General features: G+C 42.9%; 1 protein-coding gene across 3 annotated transcripts in view; it reads left to right on the forward strand.

Annotated features, from left to right (window-relative positions):
- The window catches only part of RRAGD (Ras related GTP binding D), a 51,035-nt gene that overhangs the window by 18,378 nt on the left and 10,241 nt on the right, over positions 1 to 22,416 (forward strand). For all 3 annotated transcript variants that reach the window (XM_072141964.1, XM_072141961.1, XM_072141962.1), the window contains 3 exons: positions 16,297 to 16,496; positions 17,700 to 17,814; positions 21,265 to 21,407. In XM_072141964.1, coding sequence (XP_071998065.1) covers positions 16,297 to 16,496; positions 17,700 to 17,814; positions 21,265 to 21,407 — 458 coding nt within the window. The remainder of the gene's footprint in view (positions 1 to 16,296; positions 16,497 to 17,699; positions 17,815 to 21,264; positions 21,408 to 22,416) is intronic.

A 22,416-nucleotide genomic window follows, 5' to 3' on the forward strand; every position in this document is an offset into this window, starting at 1 on the left:
TTCTTTCTCTATATGTACCGTGGACTTCTTGAGCTCAGGCTGAGCAACACCGCTACGGAACCTGACAGAATCGGTGTAGTGCCTCTTTAGTACCTTCTAACCAACTGGGCTTACACCGAGTTTGAGCAGTGCGGAGACTCTATACCCTTCTCTGGACTTGCATAAGTAAGGAAAGACAAGTGGCCATCATTACTTTAAGAAATGAAGGTCAGTCAGTCCAAAAAATTGGGAAAACTTTAAAAGTGTCCCCAAGTGTGGTTGTAAAAACCATCAAGCGCTACAAAGGAACTGGCTCTCATGAGGACCACATCAGGAAAGGAAAACCAAGAGTCTCCTATGCTGCGGAGGATAAGTTCATATACAGTGAACAAGACGCATGTGAAGATCAACAAGTCTCAGTAAACCAGTAGAAAGTTTGTTACCAGATTTTGTACTGTAGCACTAGGAGAGGATTGGGCGGGCCAGTTTAAGGTTTCTTCTGTGTGATATCTGGGATAGGAAGATGTAAATAGGTTCCTCTCTCCTGGGTCCAATTACCGTAGCCTCAGAATACAAGCTAGTTCAGGACTTCTCAATGGAAGATCATAGAGCAAAAATATTGGTTCCATTGGATCCGGCTGTGCTCCAAGTACAAACCATCTATTAGGCTTCCATGAAGAGTTTTGCATATTTTCTCATCCACAAGTTATAAAACATAGTGAAAACCTGACGGTCGTTTGTCTCGCTTACCATATTACCTCTTGTACCCCAGGTATCAAATTCACTACTTCTTAACCTTTAAGGCCAAATCTCCTATCAGTTTGCAAATAAGATGGGGGGTTGTCCTGTGTGTGATGCCCATGGACCTAACATACATACTTTATTACATGCAACAATCTCACCGATATACACCACTAACTTTCAATGCCTATTAATGACTAAACCCCTACATAACCTCAGTTCCCCATCTACCATCTTTACTAAATCTCCCCCAAACACATCATCAGCTCTCAATTCCTTATAATTAATACCCCCATTAGCTCTTTATGAGTCAAATTTAGAGGCTGTGGAGGGAGTGTCATATCAGGCACCCCTATATTCGGTTCTGCAGTACCTAGTAACTAGCAGCTCCAGTTCTGAAGTTTTGTAGAATCCCAGCAATCTGATAAGATTCCTATATTTAATATAACAGCAAAAGAATGTTTTTCTAAAGAACAGAAGACAGGCATCTGATCTTGACTCATCTCATGCAAATTATGACTCCTCTGTTCTCATTTTCACATGACTTTGGAGGAGATATTTTATACATAAATGGGAGAGATTTAATGGGGTAAAATCTTGTGTTCCAAAACAGATGTGGTAGTAAGAGGTTAAGTATTATTTGTAAAAACAATTGTTCTACCAATTTTGATTGTGGTTGGAAAATTGTGATATGACCGGTTATTCAAATGGATCTAACATTCCTTCAGATTACACAAACCAACTGCAATAAAAATCATAAATGAGTATAAAATATTTTTTGTGGCAGAAGGGTGTGCAGTTGTTCTAAGAAGCCTGTATTTTAGAAGTATCTATAGATTCCTGGACTTGTTGCAGTACTTCTGCTGTTAGAGAAGGCTCTTCTCAGCCATTTTCTGAACTGTTATAAAAATTTCATTGCAAAGATTCCATACTTTTCCTTTTAACATTATCTATATTCTATATTTTAAGATTTTGGTATTTTGTTAAATTTAAAAGCAATCAATGAAACAGCATATTGTAAACACATTCCATTAACCACATTGTGTATCTGATTGCTAGAGGAAGATAAAAATAAAAATAAATGCAGCCAGGGATATGTTTGGCAGTCATACTGAAATGTTTAGGAAGCTATCTGAAACCATTTGTTTACAGATTCTACTGAATAGCACAGTCAGAGCTGCCTAGGCACAGTAGAACGTGGGTTGATTTTATTAACTATTTAGCTACCAATAAAAGTTGCATACAGTTACACATAGAAGAACATGGAATAGTCATTCCATTGAAAATATATTTAAAAAAGGATCAACATTTCACCTGGAATGCATGATGCCACAAAATGAACACAAAAACTGTAGCATATGTGATGTTATTCATATGGACCCCGCATCAGAGTAAACTGGGGAAAACTGAGATAGAAGGTATCTCCTTCAATTTAACCTTGGGCCCATGAAAATAAAAGAGCATGTATACTACATTGCAGAGAATGTGTGTCCCTGTGGAAACAGACAAGGAATAGCAGATAGGAATATCCCTTTCTTTTCTTCCTTTAAGTGGTCGAGATAAGGTTAACATGGTTATTTTAAGCTGTATCTGGAATGTCTATAAAGGCCTATGGAAGTAAGAGTTTTCCTTATTGAGAGTTTGCCAATTAAGGCCGCCTTATAGGCGCTTGGAGAATTATAGCCATTGATGCTCCACTAGGGGATTCTGGGAAATTCTCCATAAGGAGAACTTTTACCTTCTGACCCTAGTCAATAGTCTCTCACTCAGCCAAACCAGTTTCCTATGCTGTACTGAAGAGACCCAACCAGGTCTGTCTACAGCGGGAAATCGGTTCCTTCAAGATCATATATATTGGTTTGGCTTAATGCCACATCATGCTATTAGGCGTTTTTGTAAGTCATGCTTGGTGTTGAAGGGGCTGCCTTTTAAAGTAGGAAAAGGAGGCATTATTTTCCATTTCCTACCTTGAAAAATATATTTGCATATTTCCTATAAAGGCCTCATGTACACGGCTGGTTGCTGCCAGTTTCGGCTACGTGGAGATTGGATGGAGATTGGACTTTCTCTATAATTTCTGGCGGCCATTTGGCTCATTCACAGTGCAGTCAGACACAGTGTGCACAACAGACCTCTATGGGGCTTGTGAGTTAGCCGCAATTTATTCAGCTAGCTCATGGCTCCGAAATACGGGGGCAGATTTATCAAGCTGTCTGAAAGTCAGAATATTTCTAGTTGCCCATGGCAACCAATCACAGCTCCCCTTTAAAATATTCATGAGCACTGGTAAAATGAAAGCTGAGCTGTGATTGGTTGCCATGGGCAACTGGAAATATTCTGACTTTCAGACTGCTTGATAAATCTGCCCCACGGTGGTCTGCATTAGGCCTATAGTTGAGATACTGGGTCAGTTTAACTCATTGAGCTATGATGGTTCTCTAACTCCCGGAAATGTGAAAAGTGCGCAGCTCTTTCTGTTACGTTTCCATAACCTCCAAACCTGGAGGTCATGAGAATGAGCCATATATTCCAATCTCAGTTGTTTTCATGGGTAATTATCAGTCAAGCTCATTCACTTAATGGGAGGCAAGACGAGAAGAATGAATAAATTAAAAGACTACCAATTTTGGAGGGAATCGATAGACTGTCCCGGGTGCCTCCACGATCCATGTCTTGGATCGTGTGCACACCCGTGCCCCTCTCCACGCTCCTACTCCCGTCCGGCCTGGTCTGTGCGTGCGGCACTCGAGGATTTAAAGGGCCAGTGCACTTCTGATTGGTGCTGGCACTCCCGGGTTTCCTTAAAGGCCGGCTGTTTCCAGGATTCCTGTCCAAATCTTTGAGGCCAAGCCTTAGAGAAAGCTCGCCTGCTTTGATTTCTGTGTTCCTGTTCTCCAGCGTTCCTGCTCCTGTGTGTTTCTGTGTTCCAGTGTTCCCTTGCTCCTGTGTTTCCTTGTTCCCGTGTTCCAGTCTGTTACTGTGTTCCCGCTCCTGTGTTCCCGTTCCCAACTACCTGGACCTCCCAATGCTGACACCGGATTAGGCTCTGACTTCTGCATCTCTGCCGCCTGCCCTGACTCCGTGCCTGTTCCAAACATTGATTCTGGATCACGTTTCTGTACTGCAACCTTGGCTGCCACTGCAGGCTAGTCGCACCTGTGGAACGACCTGGTGTCAGGTGTCGTTCCAGGTCCCAGGTATCGGCTAGTACCATCTCCCGCGGTGGTCCAGGGGATCCACTGACCCAGAATTCTGACACAGATATATTTTTGAAAACTTATTTTTTATCGAATAGTGAACATTGCTGGATATGAAAAAGGCAGCACTAGACTCCACTTCATCATACCGACATGTGAGTGATGGGGGTCTGCTATCAGTGATTCAGATGGTAGATTTCCTTAAGATATGGTTTCTAGGTGCTGCAGATATGTGTGGCCTGGGAGTCACATGTGCCACTAGCATTTAAGTATCATATATCTGAGTGCAGGTGAGGTTCCAACTTAACAAAGGATGTAAGTGTGCTGAATTTTTTTATTTAAAAACATAACTCCTAAGCAGAGACAGCTTATCGCTGTATCAAATCAAGCTTATGTTTATGTCACAGGTACTGTATGCTACTATTTCATAGAAGGTACATACTAAAGTATCATCAGATTAATTTAGACTAAGACAGAGTGCCCCTCTGAATTTAAATTAAGACCAGTGCTCTCCAAAAGCAATTGCTGGTGTTTGCTACCTTATAAATCCCATTAGCCCTTTTCAAATATTGTCACATGTCATTAGAGTGTTTATATTTTTTTTTTATTAATGGCTACAGGGTTGGACTGAGGAACCAAGGGCCCACCGGTAATATAGATTCTGGAGGCCCACCTATTGCCACATGGAATTATGACCTGTAAATTTTTAGGCCAAACAATGCTTTTTCATTGCGTTTTAAAATGCAATGCAACTGCATCAAGTAAAACACATGAATGCAACAATACAAATGTATTTTATGTCGTTTTTTTCTTATTTACCTACCCAGTCCGCGGAGGTTACAGTCCAACTATAATGCACTCTGCTGTGATTCACTAAGATCGTGCGCCCAATATCCTGCTTGTGTCGCTTCCTCACTCAGGTCCGCCGGAGTTCACCTTCTTCTTTCTGGTGCATGTAAGAGAATTGTCTTGCAACACTATTTTAAAATTAAATCCTGCGCTCAGTCCACAAGGGCAATTTTGCTAGAGTAAACTTCTTTGACTTCTCTTGCGCCTTTAAAGGAAACCTACCACTTAAAAGTGGTAGTTCTAAGACACAGATACATGGCACCAGCATATTTTCATTAGTACAATAAACCCCATATCGCCGATTTATAAGTTCTATTAAAATTTGTCTCAGGGCACCGCAGAAGAGCACGGCGCACCATGCACTCCGCCGTGCGTGCAGCGGATTCTGAAGTGCTGGAGAGCCGGTGAAGCCACCAAGTTCTCCGGCACACTCGCACCTGTGCAACTTCGCGCGGGGAAACAGGTCGTGCGAAGTTGCGCAGGCGCGAGTGTGCCGGAGAGCTTGGTGACGTCACCGGCTCTCCGGCACTTCAGAATCCGCCACACGCGCAGGGCGTGCGCATGGTGCGCCGTGCCCTACTGCGGTGCACCGAGACAAATTTTAATATAACTTATAAATCGGCGATATGGGGTTTATTGTACTAATGAAAATATGCTCCGGCACCAGCTCACCCTGAGCTGGTGCCATGTATCTGTGTCTTAGAATTACCACTTTTAAGTGGTAGGTTTCCTTTAACACCATCAATCCGGACAAAAAGACCAACCTTAAATTACAGCCATCCGTTACAGCCATTCTTTAGCCTCTATAAACCTAACTTTAGCCACAACTCGAGTCAATGCCACCTCCAAAACTTCTCTGATGATACAGTCAAAGTAGGCTGTGTGAAGGATGGTGATGACGTGCACTACAGTGACATCTTCAACTCCTTTGTGGTCTGGAGTAAAAACAATAACCTTATCCTAAACACTGACAAAACAAAGGAAATGATCATTGACACACGTAGGAATAAATCATTCCCCAGGCCAATTAATACCAATGACCAAACCATTGAACAAATCAGAACTTACAAGTACCTGGGGGTAGTAATCCACGACAAACTGGACCAAAAACTGTGGCCTGGCAGTAAAAAAGGCTGCATCAAGATATTACTTCCTTAGAAAACTCAGGTCCATCATTGTATGCAAAAAATCCCGAGAATGTATTCTGTGTCCTCAATTGTGAGCATGTTATTCTTTGCTGTCACCTGCTGGGGGGTAGAATCAAAAGAAGAGACGAGTAAAATTGCAAAAATCATCAGGAGTGCCCAGGGTATTGTAGGCTCACCACTCTGTAGTTTTGAAGTGGTCTGGCAAAGTAGATACATCAACATTTTTGCTGCCATCAGATCAAATAAATCACACCCATTGTACCATTTAATAGCTAGTCAATTGAGCACTTTCAGCAAGCGCTACAACAAAACCATCAGCACCCGCAGGTTTTGAATGGCCACTGATAACCCTCTTGACCTTACCCAACCTAACCACCCATCCGCTCCACCACCAGATTAATTATCGTTAGTTTTTTGAGTGCTTACTTACCTGTCCTTATTTTTCTGTGTGTTTATTTGCTTGTATGTAGTCCCAGCTCGGACGGTGTGTGTACAGCTCAATTTCCCCAAAGGGATCAATAAAGTTATATTGTATTGTATATAGAGTTATAACAAAAGAAGTCCTAAGGAATATCGTTCCTCATGAACTTTTTATTAGGACACATCTACATCCTTTAAAGGGCCCGGCCTGGGCTGATGCACCCCCCCCCCCCCCGATTCCTTCTGATCACTTGGGTGTGCTGTCTAGAGACCCTCTACCCTGCACTTCACTTGAAGTCTTCCTGGCCCATCCATACCCCTCTTAATCTCAGGCCTTTCTCCTTCAGATTCCCACTTGGTCCTAAAAGTCAAGCAAACTTAAGAAACTAGTACTACTGTAGTCCACCATGATCTGAAACACTGGGGCGAATGTGGGGAGAAAACTGAATGTGCCCACGTTGCTATGTGCCAGTATATTGCTCCTCTACAAGACACTATGGGGCAGATTTATCAAGTGTCTGAAAGTCAGAATATTTCCAATTGCCCATGGTAACCAATCATAGCTCCCCTTCAAAATATTCATGAGCACTGGTGAAATGAAAGCTGAGCTGTGATTGGTTGCCATGGGCAACTGGAAATATTCTGACTTTCAGACTGCTTGATAAATCTGCCCGAATATCTCAACAATCTTTGGCCTTGCAAGAGCATTACTGTCACCTGGAGGATTTAAATAACAGGGGCCATAGACACAATTCTTTATTTCCTACAACTTTATTCCCCACCATCCCAGCTCCCTGCTGATCCCTAAGCAAAAGAGGCTCACCTTAAAGTCTTCTTGAGTTCCTGCAATCGGTCCTACACCCTTAATGAACCTACCACAGCAAAACCTACCATAGCTCACCCTTAAAGACCTTCCCAAATCTCTCAGTCCGGATGGGTTCTCGTACCTGCATTGTCAGACTTTTGTTGATGACTTGACCCTCCAGTTGAGTTCCCTGTTTAATTCCTTCCTAGAGGTTAATCCTTTCTACAATGATCCATTCATTTCTTTTGGTAATACTCAAACCTGGAAAGGTCCATCTAGGCTGTAAAATTGTTTTACCCTCATTTCCCGTAAACCTGATGGCAACTGTCTCTGCTCTCTGGCACTGTACTGGTCTATCCAAATCACCAACCTGGTTGATCAGTTCCATGACCTGCCGACTATGTTTGACATGCTAGCTTCATGATAGTATACCTCACTCCGAGGGTCAGGCTTGGGGGTCTATGACCATCGGTGAAATTGATTCTGAGGGCCCACCTACTATATTACTTGTACAGTCTTTGGGCGCATTCACATAATGCGTTTTAATGGAGTTTTGAAACACACAGCAAATGCACAATGTATCAGTATTGTTGATGGTAAAATCGCACATGTATTTTAAGTTGCATTTTCCTGTTGTGTTTGCAATGTTTTAAAATGCAATTCAAACACATAGGGGGTCATTTATCTTGGATTTTTTCTCTTAGTTTTGTGTCTGATATTACTTCAAGATCCAGATGTGGACCTATGAAAAAGTCACAATTTGGTCACAAATCGTGGTTAAAAAAGTCACAAATAAACGGCAGTTCTGCACAGGCATTAGAAAAACTTTAGAAGGGGTTGCAGAAGAGTTTGCTACTTTTTTGTGACTTTTATACAACTTTTTGATAAAAAGTCACAAAAAAACCCACTGTCCGATATATTAACCTATAAGGTAAGATAAAAAAAGTTAAAAAACCTTGCCAAACCAAGACGCGCACATTCCTGACTGATAGATAGATAGATAGATAGATAGGCAGATAGGGATAGATGACTCCCATAGTGTGAATGCAGCCCAAGACCAAGTTCACAAGATGTAATTGAATTGCATTTTAATATAGATTTCCAGAGCATTTAGAGAATCTCCTCAGTGAACACCGATGATTAGAGCTAAATGCCTATGTTTGGTAAGTAGCAACAAGGGTTTTTCCATGTTGCGTTTGAAATGTATTTCAATATCTAACTCAATCTCATTGTGTAAATAAGGCAGGACCTCTTATTAAACTCAATTTCAAGCTCCACCTAATAAAGTGGCTTAAGTGGTTTAATCTGTAATGAGTAATTCGATAGCTGTATATATATATATATATATATATATATATATATATATATAAACAAAAAGTATTGTAGCAGCACTCAGTATAGAGGATATAGGTCGGGTGCACATCCCAGGACGACGACCACGAGTCCCTCTCAATCGCAGGAAAAAGGAAGATGGCAGCACTCCAAAAATAGTGAAGAAAAAAGTACCGGTTTATTCAAACATGTGCCAAATAGCTATTTGGCACATGTTTGAATAAACCGGTACTTTTTTCTTCACTATTTTTGGAGTGCTGCCATCTTCCTTTTTCCTATATATATATATATATATATATATATATGAAAAAACTAATTGTTAACAGTAGTCCCTGTATTCCAAAATTTAATAAACGAGATCTAGTTCTGCTACCTTTGGAGTCCAAGTACGCCCCCTGCCTGTGTCAATGAGTATAATCTTCGGTAAGTTTAGATATGAGTTCCCTTTCAGGTCCGCTTTCCGTACTTCATTAGAGCCTATGTTCTAATTAGGCCCGCCCACTGTAGTCATTAGTATAAGCGGATTGGTCTACCAACAACGTACCAGTTTTCTTTCAGGTCCGCTTTTTAGTTCCCATGACGCTTTGTGTGCTTTTAGGCCCCGCCCCTCCTGGCGATTGCTATCATCTGATAGGCTATATAGAACGAAACTGTTTCCCTTCAGGTCCATCATGGCATATTGCAGTATTATGAGGCGGAGTCAAGGTATTGACCCCGCCCCTTGATTTGTTTTTAACCAATCATGTTGTCCCTAAGTGTAGGTGTGTCTTAGTTACGTAGTAGCAAATCTTGGCACCCTGGTTTAAAAACCAGGTGAGAACGCCAGGTTTCATAGGCAAGAAGAAGCACTAGCTGCGTGAAACCACTTGTCGCTGCAAACACTCCTGTGTAACTATGTTCCTCTCCCTGTGACGCATGCTGTTTTTTGGATGTAAAGAAATAAAGAAGATGATGTTTTAATATGTATTGAGTGCCAACTCCTTCTTTTCTCTTCTCCTTGATAATAAAGTGGCCCCTCATCTACTCCTTAATGTGGCCCTTTTTATTGTGGCCCGGTCCCTCATCTTCTTCTCATATTGTGGCCCCTCAAATTGTGACCCCTATTCTCCCACTCATATTGTGGCCCCTCACCCCCTTATAGTGTGACCTCCCTTGTGCTCCTCATATTGTGGCTTCCCATCACCTACTTTTATTGTGGCCTCTCATTTCCCCTTCATATTGTGCCCCCTCAAAATCTCATAGTGTGTCCTTTTGTACCCATCATATTGCGTCCTCTCATCTCCCGCTTATATTGTGGCCTCCCTCACCTTCCTTCACATTTATGGCTTTTCATTTCCCCCTTATTTTGTGCTGCCTCAACTCCCCTCATATTGTAGCCCCTCATCTCTCCCCTCATATAATGACCCCTCATCTTTCTATCATCTTGTGGCTCATATTGTAGCCCCTCTCATCTCCCCCTCATATTGTGGGCCCATCATCAACCCCTCATATTGTAGGCCCATCATCTCTCCATCATATTGTGGCCCCATATCTCCCCTTTTATATTGCGGCCTCTCCTTTCCCCTCATCTTGTTGTCCCCTATCATCTACCTCTCATTTTGTGGCCTCTCATCCCCGCTTTATATTTTGGCCCCCCTCATCTTGTGGCGCCCATCATCTCCCCCTCATACTGTGGGCCCCCATCATCTCACCATCATCTTGTGGATCCCGTTATCTCTCTCTTATATTGTGGCCCTCTCATCTCCCCTTGATATTTTGCCTCCCCTCATCCTGTGGGCCCCCATTTTCTTTCCCTCATATTGTGGACCCCCATCTCCTCCTCATATTGTGGGCCCCCATCTCCCCTTCATAGCTTTCTTTCATCTTTTCCTTATATTGTTTCCCCTCCCATCTCATCCTGTGGGGCCCCCCATTAGCTCATCCCCAAGCTCCTAATGTGCCATTCTATACCCCCTTCATATTGTAGACCCCTCATATGTGGACAACCTCAAACCCCCACCCCCCATATTGTGGCAATTGTGGCATCTCATCTCCTACTCTGAACCCTCATGTTCCCCTCATATTATGCTACCCTCACCCCTCCCACCCCATATTGTGGCTGCTCATATTAAGGACCCCCGCTCTTCCTCATCTGCTTGTTTCAACTGTAAAAAAACAAAAACACATACTCCCCTTTCGTTCCCTGGAAGCTCTCATTTTCCTGCTGTCTGCGTGCAGTGATGCCAGCAGACGTGATGAGATCATCACATTGCGCCTGCCAGCATCAAAACACAGATGCAGCAGGCGACCAGTAAGGATGCAGAGAGCTCACACAGCTCTCTGCACTATCAAAGGCACGGCGGTGGGAGGCAGAGTCAGCGGCAGTGGGAGGCAGAGTCAGCGGCGGTGGGAAGTGGAGCCATTGGCGGCAGAGTCAGGGCCGACAGGGGGCTGGACGAAATGTGATGGGTCCCACACCGGTATTTTCACCGATATACCGGTGGGCCAGTCCGACCCTGCTCATTCTCTTCTAGCAAACTGGATCTAGTCATGAGGGCATTAATATTAAAAAGGCTATAGGAACCAGTCATAAGATGAAAATGTGAAATCCTGAAGACAGGTTCCTTTTAATGCATTTTCTGTATAGGAATTTGGGCTTTGTGACCAGGACATAACCCCCAAGTCTTGGTTAAGAACTACAAAATTTCAAAGACAGGAATTACATTCATGCGGCAAAAAGCCAGGCTTATACTTATCAAAGTATTGGGACTGAAGAAACTACACTCACCGGCCACTTTATTAGGTACACCTGTCCAACTGCTCGTTAACACTTAATTTCTAGTCAGCTAATCACATGGCGGCAACTCAGTGCATTTAGGCATGTAGACATGGTCAAGACAATCTCCTGCAGTTAAAACCGAGCATCAGTATGGGGAAGAAAGGTGATTTGAGTGCCTTTGAAAGTGGCATGGTTGTTGGTGCCAGAAGGGCTGGTCTGAGTATTTCAGAAACTGCTGATCTACTGGTATTTTCACGCACAACCATCTCTAGGGTTTACAGAGAATGGTCCGAAAAAGAAAAAACATCCAGTGAGCGGCAGTTCTGTGGGCGGAAATGCCTTGTTGATGCCAGAGGTCAGAGGAGAATGGGCAGACTGGTTCGAGCTGATAGAAAGGCAACAGTGACTCAAATCGCCACCCGTTACAACCAAGGTATGCAGAAGAGCATCTCTGAACGCACAGTTCGTCGAACTTTGAGGCAGATGGGCTACAGCAGCAGAATACCACACCGGGTGCCACTCCTTTCAGCTAAAAACAGGAAACTGAGGCTACAATTTGCACAAGCTCATCGAAATTGGACAGTAGAAGATTGGAAAAACGTTGCCTGGTCTGATGAGTCTCGATTTCTGCTGCGACATTCGGATGGTAGGGTCAGAATTTGGCGTCAACAACATGAAAGCATGGATCCATCCTGCCTTGTATCAACGGTTCAGGCTGGTGGTGTCATGGTGTGGGGAATATTTTCTTGGCACTCTGTGGGCCCCTTGGTACCAATTGAGAATTGTTGCAACGCCACAGCCTACCTGAGTATTGTTGCTGACCATGTCCATCCCTTTATGACCACAATATACCCAACATCTGATGGCTACTTTCAGCAGGATAATGCGCCATGTCATAAAGCTGGAATCATCTCAGACTGGTTTCTTGAACATGACAATGAGTTCACTGTACTCAAATGGCCTTTTATAGTCACCAGATCTCAATCCAATAGAGCATCTTTGGGATGTGGTGGAACGGAAGATTCGCATCATGGATGTGCAGCCGACAAATCTGCGGCAACTGTGTGATGCCATCATGTCAATATGGACCAAAATCTCTGAGGAATGCTTCCAGCACCTTGTTGAATCTATGCCACAAAGAATTGAGGCAGTTCTGAAGGCAAAAGGGGATCCAACCCGTTACTAGCATGGTGTACCTAATAAAGTGGCCGGTGAGTGTATAGTTTAGGTCAAATATATACTTTAATCGGTTTATACTTTAAAAGGAAAGTCAGCAATCTGTGTCACAACAGTGATAGCAAATCAGGCACAGAATCACAAATACAAGGAATAGTCAAGTACCGAATTACCGTAACAGTAGCATGGGCAATAGAGCTAGAAAACCAGCAATGAGGATAGCACACACAGGCTTTTTATCTGAGTAGCTAGTCTGCCCCAGGTATAAATAGCAGAGCTCAGAGAGTCTGAGTGTAAGATGGTGAAACAGCCTCCATTTTGTGTATGCACCTCTTTCTGTAAAGGTTTTATGTTAACCGGTTCACAACCGCCCGCCGTGTATTCACGGCGGCGGTCGCGTTCCGATGCATGGAGAGGGCTTGCGGGCCGAGCCCTCTCCATAGCCGGTAAGTCTCTGCTGCATATTGCAGCAAAGGCTTACCGGTAACACCCGCGATCGGTGCCGGCGGCTTCAAACCTTTCCGAGGATCGCCGTTCCCCGTGACGTCATCGGGGAGCGGCGATCCGTCGCCATGGTAGCTTCGGGTCTCACGAAGACCCGAAGCTACTTCGGGTTAACCCATTCATCACAATGTGCTATCAGCACATTGTAATGTATGAGCAGTAAAATCCCCATATACTGCCATACTGTAGGAGGGAGTCTGAAAAATAGTAAAAATAAAAAAAAAGTAAAAAAAAAAAATTATAATAAAAAAACCTAAAAATTCAAATCACCCTCCTTTCCCTAGAACTGATATAAATATAAATAAACAGTAAAAATCATAAACACATTAGGTATCGCCGCATCCGAAAATGCCTGGTCTATCAAAATATAACAACGTTTTTTCACTGCGTTTAACCCCCGGAAAATCGTGTCCAAAGTCAAAACTGGCACTTTTTTGCCATTTAAAAAAAAATGTAAAATTCTATAAAAAGTGATCAAAAGGTCGTACAGTCCTAAAAATAATATCATTGAAAACATCATCAAAAGTAGCAAAAGATGACACCACCTTCAACTCCATACAACGAAGTATGGAAAAGTTGTAAGCACAAGAAGACGGCAAAATAAAAAAATAATTTTTGTTCATGAGGTTTTAATTTTTGTAAATGTATGTAAACATTATAAAACCTATACAAATTTGGTATCCCTGTAATCATACTGACCCAAAGAATAAATTAGATGCGTCATTTGTGGCGTGAAGTGAAAGCCGTAATATCCAAGCCCACAAGAATACGACACAAATGCGTTTTTTCACCATTTTCACTGCATTTGGAATTTTTTTCCCACTTCCCAGTACATGGCATGGAATATTCAATGCGATCACTATGAAGTGCAATTTGTTACGCAAAAAACGAGCCATCGCATAGCTTTTTACGTGTAAAAATAAAAAAGTTATACATTTTTGAAGGTGGGGAGTGAAAAATGGAAATGAAAAAACGGGAAAGGGCCCGGTCCTTAACCGGTTAATATCGGATTCTGTCATCCTTCCAACACATCTCTAAATGCAACTGGATTTGTTTGACTAGAGTACGTGGATTAATCAGTCGACCAAAATCTTGGAAAACTGATCTAAAATATTACAGGTGCGACTACAGACCTTGGGGCATATTTATCAGGGCCTCTGCGCCATGTCACCCTGAAATAATCACAAATGCTAGCTTATTGGTAGCACTTGCGATTATTTTCCCCTCTCCGCCACCACTAGTGGGACGTGAAGAGGCGTGAGGGAGGGGGCGCGGCCAAGCGGAGGGCAAGGCCGCCCTGGAGTGGGCCAGCGCACTCACTGCTGCTGGGACTTTTCATACTAGAATAAACCCTGCACAGCAGCCTGCCCAAAAAAAAAGATGCAGAAGCACCGTTACCCCCTGAGGATGCCATAATTTGATGAAACATGTTGGTGTGGCTGTAATAGTGTCAATACTTTTAATCAGCAGCATCAACAGTGGCTTACAAAAAACAGAGAAAGAATACTAATACAACCACACTAAGTCCCTTCCCCTACAAATATCGCTACATATCGCTAAAATTGGTGTCAAATGTTTGTGCTACGATTGTGCTGGTTTCTGCAGCAGAAATTTTCGTTTGTGCTGCTATCGCTTTCAAGATTTCAATTAAAAATTTCCAGAGGTCATCAGAGGTCAACCAGCCCCCCCACATTGCCCAAATCAAACAAAACTGGGACCAAACAATTATGTTACGTTAGTGCTGGTTTGTGCTGCTCAAATTTTTGTTTGTGCTTCTTTTGTTTTGAATATATGAACAAAAAAATTAAAGTTCAAAAGTTCAGCCAGCCCCCCCACATTAACCGAATCAAACAAAACTGGTAACAAATGTTAGTACTACGTTTGTGCTGGTTTGTACAGCAAAAATTTTTGTTTGTGCCGCTATCATTTTTAAGGTATGTTCAGGTGTTTAAGGTGTTTAGGATGAACTGGTAAAAAACAAACCTAGTGACACTTGATCACCAGGGGGAGCTAGCAAACACATTGTACTTTGGAAGAAATTAACTCTTATGACCTCTGCAAAAAAGTATGAATATATTAAAAATGATATCGGCACAAACGAAAATTTTTGCTGCACAAACCAGCAAAAACGTAGCACTTATGTTTGACACCAGTTTTGTTTGAACAAAAATTTGAGCAACACAAACCAGCTCAAACATAGCAGAATTGTTCGGTCCCAGTTTTGTTTGATTTGGGCAATGTGGGGGGGGGGGGCTGGTAGACCTTTGATGACCTCTGGAAACTTTCAGTAAAATCTTAAAAACGATAGCGGCACAAACAAAAATTTCTGCTGCACAAACCAGCACAAACGTAGCACAAACGTTTGACACCAATTTTGTTTCATTTGAACAAGGTGGGGGGGGGGGGGGGGCAACTTCACTGAGGTCAATATTGGTTAATAAAAGTTACATTTTAACTCTTGACTAATGGGTATTTGGTATGCCTGCTGGCATTTGTGGTTCAAACTTATATATGTAAGAAAACCTATTCAAAATCCTGATTATGTGGGACAATCTCTTTAAATAATCTATTGTACTGTAGCTTCACACTATTTCCTTCTACAAGCTGTCAGCACTTTCTTCCTCTCTCTGGCTGCTGTAATATTAGCAGTAGCAATCTGAAATTTCAGGTAGGGGGAAGTGCTCCTCACAGTGTAACAGCCTAAAGATCTGGGGGCTCTGGTAATGACATTGCATAGGAAGGGGGCCATAGATAACAAGTACAGGCGGTCCCCTACTTAAGGACACCCGACTTACAGACAACCCATAGTTACAGACGGACCCCTCTGCCCCATGTGACCTCTGGTGAAGCTCTCTGTATGCTTTACTATAGTCCTAGACTGCAATGATCAGCTGTAAGATGTCTGTAATGAAGCTTTATTGATAATTCTTGGTCCAATTACACCAAAAATTTTGAAACTCCAATTGTCACTGGGGCAAAAGAAAAAAAATTGTCTAAAACTTCCATTATAAAATATACAGTTTCGACTTACATACAAATTCAACTTAAGAACAAACCTCCAGACCCTATCTTGTATGTAACCCGGGGACTGCCTGTATAAGAAGATTACCACAGTCATGGTGCCTGCATCTATAGGTTAGTGCCCCTGGTTTATCATGATGGATTTTGATGGTAGATTTCCTTTAGGGATAAGTTATCGTTTTTTATTTTCTTTTTAGGGCCTTCCATGGTATAAGCTGTTTGCCTGGCCACTAGATATCAGCATTATTGAAAATAATAATTATTCACTAATTACATGGATAAAATATAAAAATGTGAATTGTTACATATCTATTGTCTTACAATAAGCATGTGACTATCTAAGAATGTATTTAATCTTTTTTTCAGGACGATTACATGGAAGCTCTGGTTAGATTACATCTTACTGTGACCAGTGCATACAAAGTAAATCCTGACATTAACTTTGAGGTTTTTATCCACAAAGTAGATGGTCTCTCAGATGATCACAAAATAGAAACTCAAAGAGATATACATCAGAGGGCAAATGATGATCTCACTGATGCTGGACTCGAGAAAATACACCTCAGGTAATTCAATGCGGCCAATTTCATACAAGCATAATAGACATTTCCATAAAGATCATTTAAATCCTAGCATTTAAGCTAGGATTTACAGCTCTACCACAAGCACAGTAATGAGCCCATATTACCCTCAGGTGAAACTGACTTAAGTTATATGTAAAATGTACTGTATATTGTAAAAACAAATCTAATTTTATTTCTGTATGATCAAGTTAGTCAGCACTTCTACAAAACAAAGTAATTGTGCTGGTAAACATACACAGTGTTGTGACATTTATCATATGACGCCACCCATGCTGATGTATAAAAAGGGTCCGGCATAGTAGGGCCCAGCGTACCAGTCTGCAGACTTTCAGGCTGCCAGCGGCGTCTCCCCTGTTTATGCCCCTTCATGTCCACTTGAGGTGGAGATGGTGTAAAGGGAGAAATGATCTCAATTACTGGGTTTCACTACTAATTGCGATTATTTCAGGAAAATCTGGCATACAAGCCCTGATAAATCTCCCCCAGTGACTTTAATACTAAAACACAGGATGCAACAGCACTTTAAGACATAAAACAGCACTTTTAAACATAAAAGGACATTTACCACCAGGATGAAAGACTGCATGCAAATGAGCCTGAGGGGCTCCAGGCTCCATTAACATCTATGGAGTCAAGCCCCTCAGGCTCGTTTGCATACAGTCCTTCAGCCTGGTGGTAGATGCCCTTTACACTACCGGTATATGGGTTTTAAATAGCATGTATTACTACGTACATAAATATGAGGTCTTTAACACTCATTTTACTATGAAGAGATCATCTGCCAGGCACATGGTAAACTCCTATAGATTGGTCCCTACATTATAGACAGATAAAGTAGGACCCAACTCTTGGACAGGCAGGTGGGTGTATGCTCCCTAGTCATCCCTCAAAGGCTTTCGTTGTTAGACAACCCCTGCAGCATGCAGTTAAGACAGAGAATTTTAATCACCAAAGAAAGTGTTTCCCCAAGCTCTGGAATACTTTCGATTGCCCTACAGATTTATTATTGAAGGCCTAAAAATCGATAGTCCATGAATTATAAATGCTAGATAGACCACGTAACTGTGATTGCTAAATATAATAACAATGTTGAGAAATAACTATGGCCCATTACAGCACACAAAAGACCAAGATAAATTATCAACCCAAAGCAGGAACTCATTTATATTTTTATTTGTTTTACAGCTTTTATCTTACTAGTATATATGACCATTCAATCTTTGAGGCTTTCAGCAAAGTTGTACAAAAACTGATTCCACAGCTTCCAACATTGGAGAACTTGCTGAACATATTTATATCTGTAAGTAAAATAATTTTATAGCATACAAAGTGCTAAAACAACAAATTATATTGGTGTTGAAAAGAAATTTTAAAGATTAGTTCTGTTTAGTTTTATTAAGATAGTAAAACAAATTAACACACAACTGATTTTGTAAACATTTTTGTTATGAAACTGCAAAGAACATTAAGACAACTATGTTCTGCGTGACATGTCAAGACATTAATGGAACTAGTTTTTAGTCAGTATATTTTTGCAACAAATGTTGAGATACCTTTATAGGAGTTGTGTCCACAACACCTTTACATGTTGCCAGATTATTGGGAGGTGTCACGGGAGCTCCCGCGATCCATGTCGCGGATCGCGGGTACAGCCGTGCTCCGCTGTATGACTGTTCCCGTCTGTTAGGATCAGTGGGTCCTCTTGACCACCGCGGAAGGTGGAACTAGCCAACACCTGGGACCGGAGTCTAGCGGCACCTGGTATTCACCAGAGTCCGCCGCGAAGCGGGTTGGACTTGCTGCGGCAGGATACCACTAGGTCGTTCCCAGGTGCGACTAGCCAGCAGTGGCAGTTGAGGTACCTTAGCGGATGACAATCTCGTAGTCAGGTCCAGGCACAGGGTCAGGGCAGGCAGCAGAGATGCAACGTCAAGTCCAAGTCCGGGGTCAGCAACAGGAGGTCCAGGCAGGTGGGAACGGAAACACAGGCACACGGAACACAGCAACACGGAGGAACTTAGGTAACATGGCAACACCGGACTCAGGAGCGGGAAACACAGGAACGCAGGAATACACAGGAACGCAGGAATACACAGGAACGCAGAAATACTTGCTTGGAAGCTTTCTGTAAGGCTATGAGGCACAAAGATCCGGCAGGGGACACAGGAAGAGGCAGGATTCTTAAAGGTAAGGTGTTCAGTCAGTGCACCAATTAGTGGTGCCCTGGCCCTTTAAATTTTCGGTAGGAGCCACGCACGCGTCCCCGCCTCCGGCAGTCCGGGGAAGAGCAGGACCCAGGAGAGGTGAGTGAGGAGACCGGGCTGCAGCGGGGGCACACAGGGGAGCATGGATGCACCCGCGATCCGAGACAGGGATCGCGGGAGCACCCGTGACACCGTCACCCTGCCCAGACTTACCCCTCCTGGCTATGCTCCGGGTCCCGGCGTGTAGGACCCATGCCTCCTGTATTCCAGGCCCGGCGCTCCCGCTGCTAGGGCGCACGAGCTCGGACTTCTCAAGATTTAAAGGGCCAGCTTCCTCCTGATTGGCGATGGCTAATCTGGCTTACCCTTTATAATCCCGCACCTCCCTTCCTTCCTGGCCGGATCTTCAGTATTCTAATGGAACTTCCAAGGTTTCCACACCTTGCTTTCCACAGTGGTTCCTGTTGACGTGATTGTCCATCAGCGTTCCCAGACGCTCCATGTTCTTCCAGCATTTCCAGATGCCTCAGTGTCTCCTGTCTCCAGCGTTCCCATACACTCCTGGTGTGTCCTGTCTTCCAGCGTTCCCATACGCTCCTGGTGTGTCCTGTCTTCCAGCGTTTCCAGGTGCCTCCGTGTCTCCTGTCTCCAGCGTTCCCATACGCTCCCTGCTGTGCCTTCCAGGGCCCTAGTCCAGCGGTTTCTCCAGTCCGTGCCAGTGTTTCTCCATGCTCCTGCTGTCATCCCAGGCTCGGACTGTTTCCTGCACATCCCTGTACCCTGGCTGCCACTGCGGGCCTCATACCATCTCCCCTGGTGGTCCAGAGGGTCCACTGTTCCACAGACTCCTCCCTCCGGACTCTTCCCATAGACACTTTTCTCCCGGGTACTCCCAAGTACCTTCCAGTTGTCTGTGTGACCCATTACAGCAAGATCCGGCCAGAAAGGAAGAGAGGTGCCGGATTATAAAGGGTGAGTGGGATTAGCCAGGTGCAATCAGAAAGACGCTGGCCCTTTAAATCTTGAAAAGTCATTGTGTGAGCCCTAGCAGCGGGAGCGCACGGCCTGGAAGACAGGAGGCATGCGGCCTACACGCCGGGACCCGGAGCACAGCCAGGAGCTAGGAGAGGTAAGTCCGGACAGGGGGACGGGGACAGGCATACAGCGAAGCATGACATGGATCGCGGGAGCACCCGTGACAAGAGGGCACCTTTTCAAATGCAGCGCATAGATTCACTGATCCCCTTGCCACCAATGGCTTTTTTTCATATTTGCATTCCCATTTTTCTCTCCTCATTTTACAATATATTTTTTATATACAGTTTAAAAAGCTGTATGTTATCTGAGGGACACTTTCTAGTGTGAGTATTTAATATGGGGTCTTTCACTATGGGGTCCAAATGACACATTCTTTATTCTTTGAGTCATGTGATCACATAAATTTATATAGTTTTGTTATTTTTAATACCATTATATTTGTATAGAAATAAAAATTGCTGTTTTGCTATATTCTGACACCAACAACTTTTCATGCATTGCCAGTGAGCCCTCTCCATACAACCTCAAAGATGCCATCAGTTGTTATCTGAAAACTACCAAGCCTGCATTTTTCCATCCAGTAGTTCCTGATGAATGTACTGCGCAGATGGAGGTAAAATGATGCCTCCATCTTTCAGTATATGTCTAAGGATATGTTCGGGAAGTAAGAGTTCTCCTTACGTAGACTGCCAATTAAGGCCACCATGTAAGCGTGTGGAGTCTTATAGCCATGGATGCTTCACTAGGGGGATTCTAGGACAATATGCAAAGTTTTCCAGAATGTAGACAGCACTGTTTCGACCTCATTGGGTCTCCTCAGTACAGCATAGGGAACTGGTTTGGAGTCAGAGGCTTGTGACTAGGGCCTACATGGTGGCCTTAATTGATAGTCTCAGTAAGGAGAACTCTTACTTCCCAACCGTAGTCAATAGCCTCTCACAACCAGTTCCCTATGCTGTATTTAGGAGACCTAATCAGGTTGAAACAGTGCTGTCTACAATTGGGAGTCTGTTCCCTCTGGTATAGATATACTGGTTTGGTTTTAATCCAGCATCATGTCTTAAGGCCTCTTGTAGGTCATGCTTGATGTTAAGGGAGCTGCCTTACACGGTAGCTAAAAGAGGCACAGTTTTGCTTATTCCATCCTGGAAAACTTTGCATATTTTCTAAGGATATGTTCAGCATATACAACAAGAGCTTTCCAAAACATGTGATATGAAAGTAGCCTAAGAGTGCTGGGGTATGTGGTGTTAATGTAGAAGCATCTAATTATTTACACAACTGTATACTAATCGAAGTATGTCAGAAACATTAGCTTTAAATATTGTGTCATTTCACTTAGGGCATCAACAATGAAATACAATATCTTAACCTTAATAAAAATTATATTTTAATGTTGGCATACGGGTAATTAGGGACTGATTGTACAGTGTTTGGGAAAATAGTTTGATTACCCTGTCGAACATTGGTCGATTTGTTGAGTAAAAATATTTTTCTTTGTATTACAGAATTCTGGGATTGAAAAAGCATTCCTCTTTGATGTAGTTAGCAAAATCTACATAGCAACAGACAGTACTCCGGTGGATATGCAGACATATGAACTGTGCTGTGACATGATTGATGTTGTCATTGATATCTCTTGTATCTATGGGTATGTTATCTGAATCATATTTTTCTGTGTTTTCTCTATAACTACCAACTGTTTTTGTAAGTATTCAGTCATACAGTGGGAAATTACGTATTTAGTCAGCCCCCAATTGTGCAAGTTCTTCTATTTAAAATATTGAGAGACAATTGACATCATAGATAGACCTCAACTATGAGAAACAAAATGAGAAAAAAAAAAGAGAAAATCATATTGTCTGATTTTTAAAGAATTTATTTGCAATTTATGGTGGAAAATAGGTATTCAGTCAATAAGAAAAGTTAATTCCAGTATATTATAAGTTATATATGCTTTTTTGGCAACGACAGAGGTCAAACGTTTTCTGTCAGTCTTCACAAGGTTGGCACACAGTGTTGCTGGTATTTTAGCCAATTCCTCCATGCAGATGCCCACGTGGGGGAACGGCCATATAACAGCTCAAAGGGTGAGAAACCTGTAGAAGACTGTGGAACTTCACGTATGGCAAACATCAGATAAGGCAACAAACAATCCCAGTCCTTCCCATCTTTGCTGACCACCCTCTTTAGCATCCCCTTCAAGGTCTTGTTAAACCTCTCGACCAGGCCATCTGTCTGGGGGTGATATACAGAGGTGCGGAGCTGTTTAACCTGCAGTAATTTACACAACTCCTTCATTACTATAGACATGAATGGGGTACCCTGGTCAGTCAAGATTTCCTTGGGGAGGCCTGTGCGGGAGAATACCTGGAACAGCTCCCTAGCAATGTTTTTGGAGGAGGTGTTCCTTAATGGAATCGCCTCTGGAAACCGTGTAGCGTAGTCCAGGATAACCAGGATGTACTGGTGCTCCCTTGTGGATTTGGCTATAGGGCCAACCAAATCCATTGCAATCCGTTCAAACGGCACCTCTATGATTGGTAACGGGACCAGAGGACTCCTGAAGTGGGTTTTCCCATTTTTAGGTGGTAAAATTAGGTATCTTGGCTTATACTCAGGTCTTTTTATACTTGAGTATATATGATAGTTTACATGTT

Source organism: Engystomops pustulosus, chromosome 3 (assembly GCF_040894005.1).
Source record: "Engystomops pustulosus chromosome 3, aEngPut4.maternal, whole genome shotgun sequence".
NCBI lineage: Eukaryota > Metazoa > Chordata > Amphibia > Anura > Leptodactylidae > Engystomops > Engystomops pustulosus.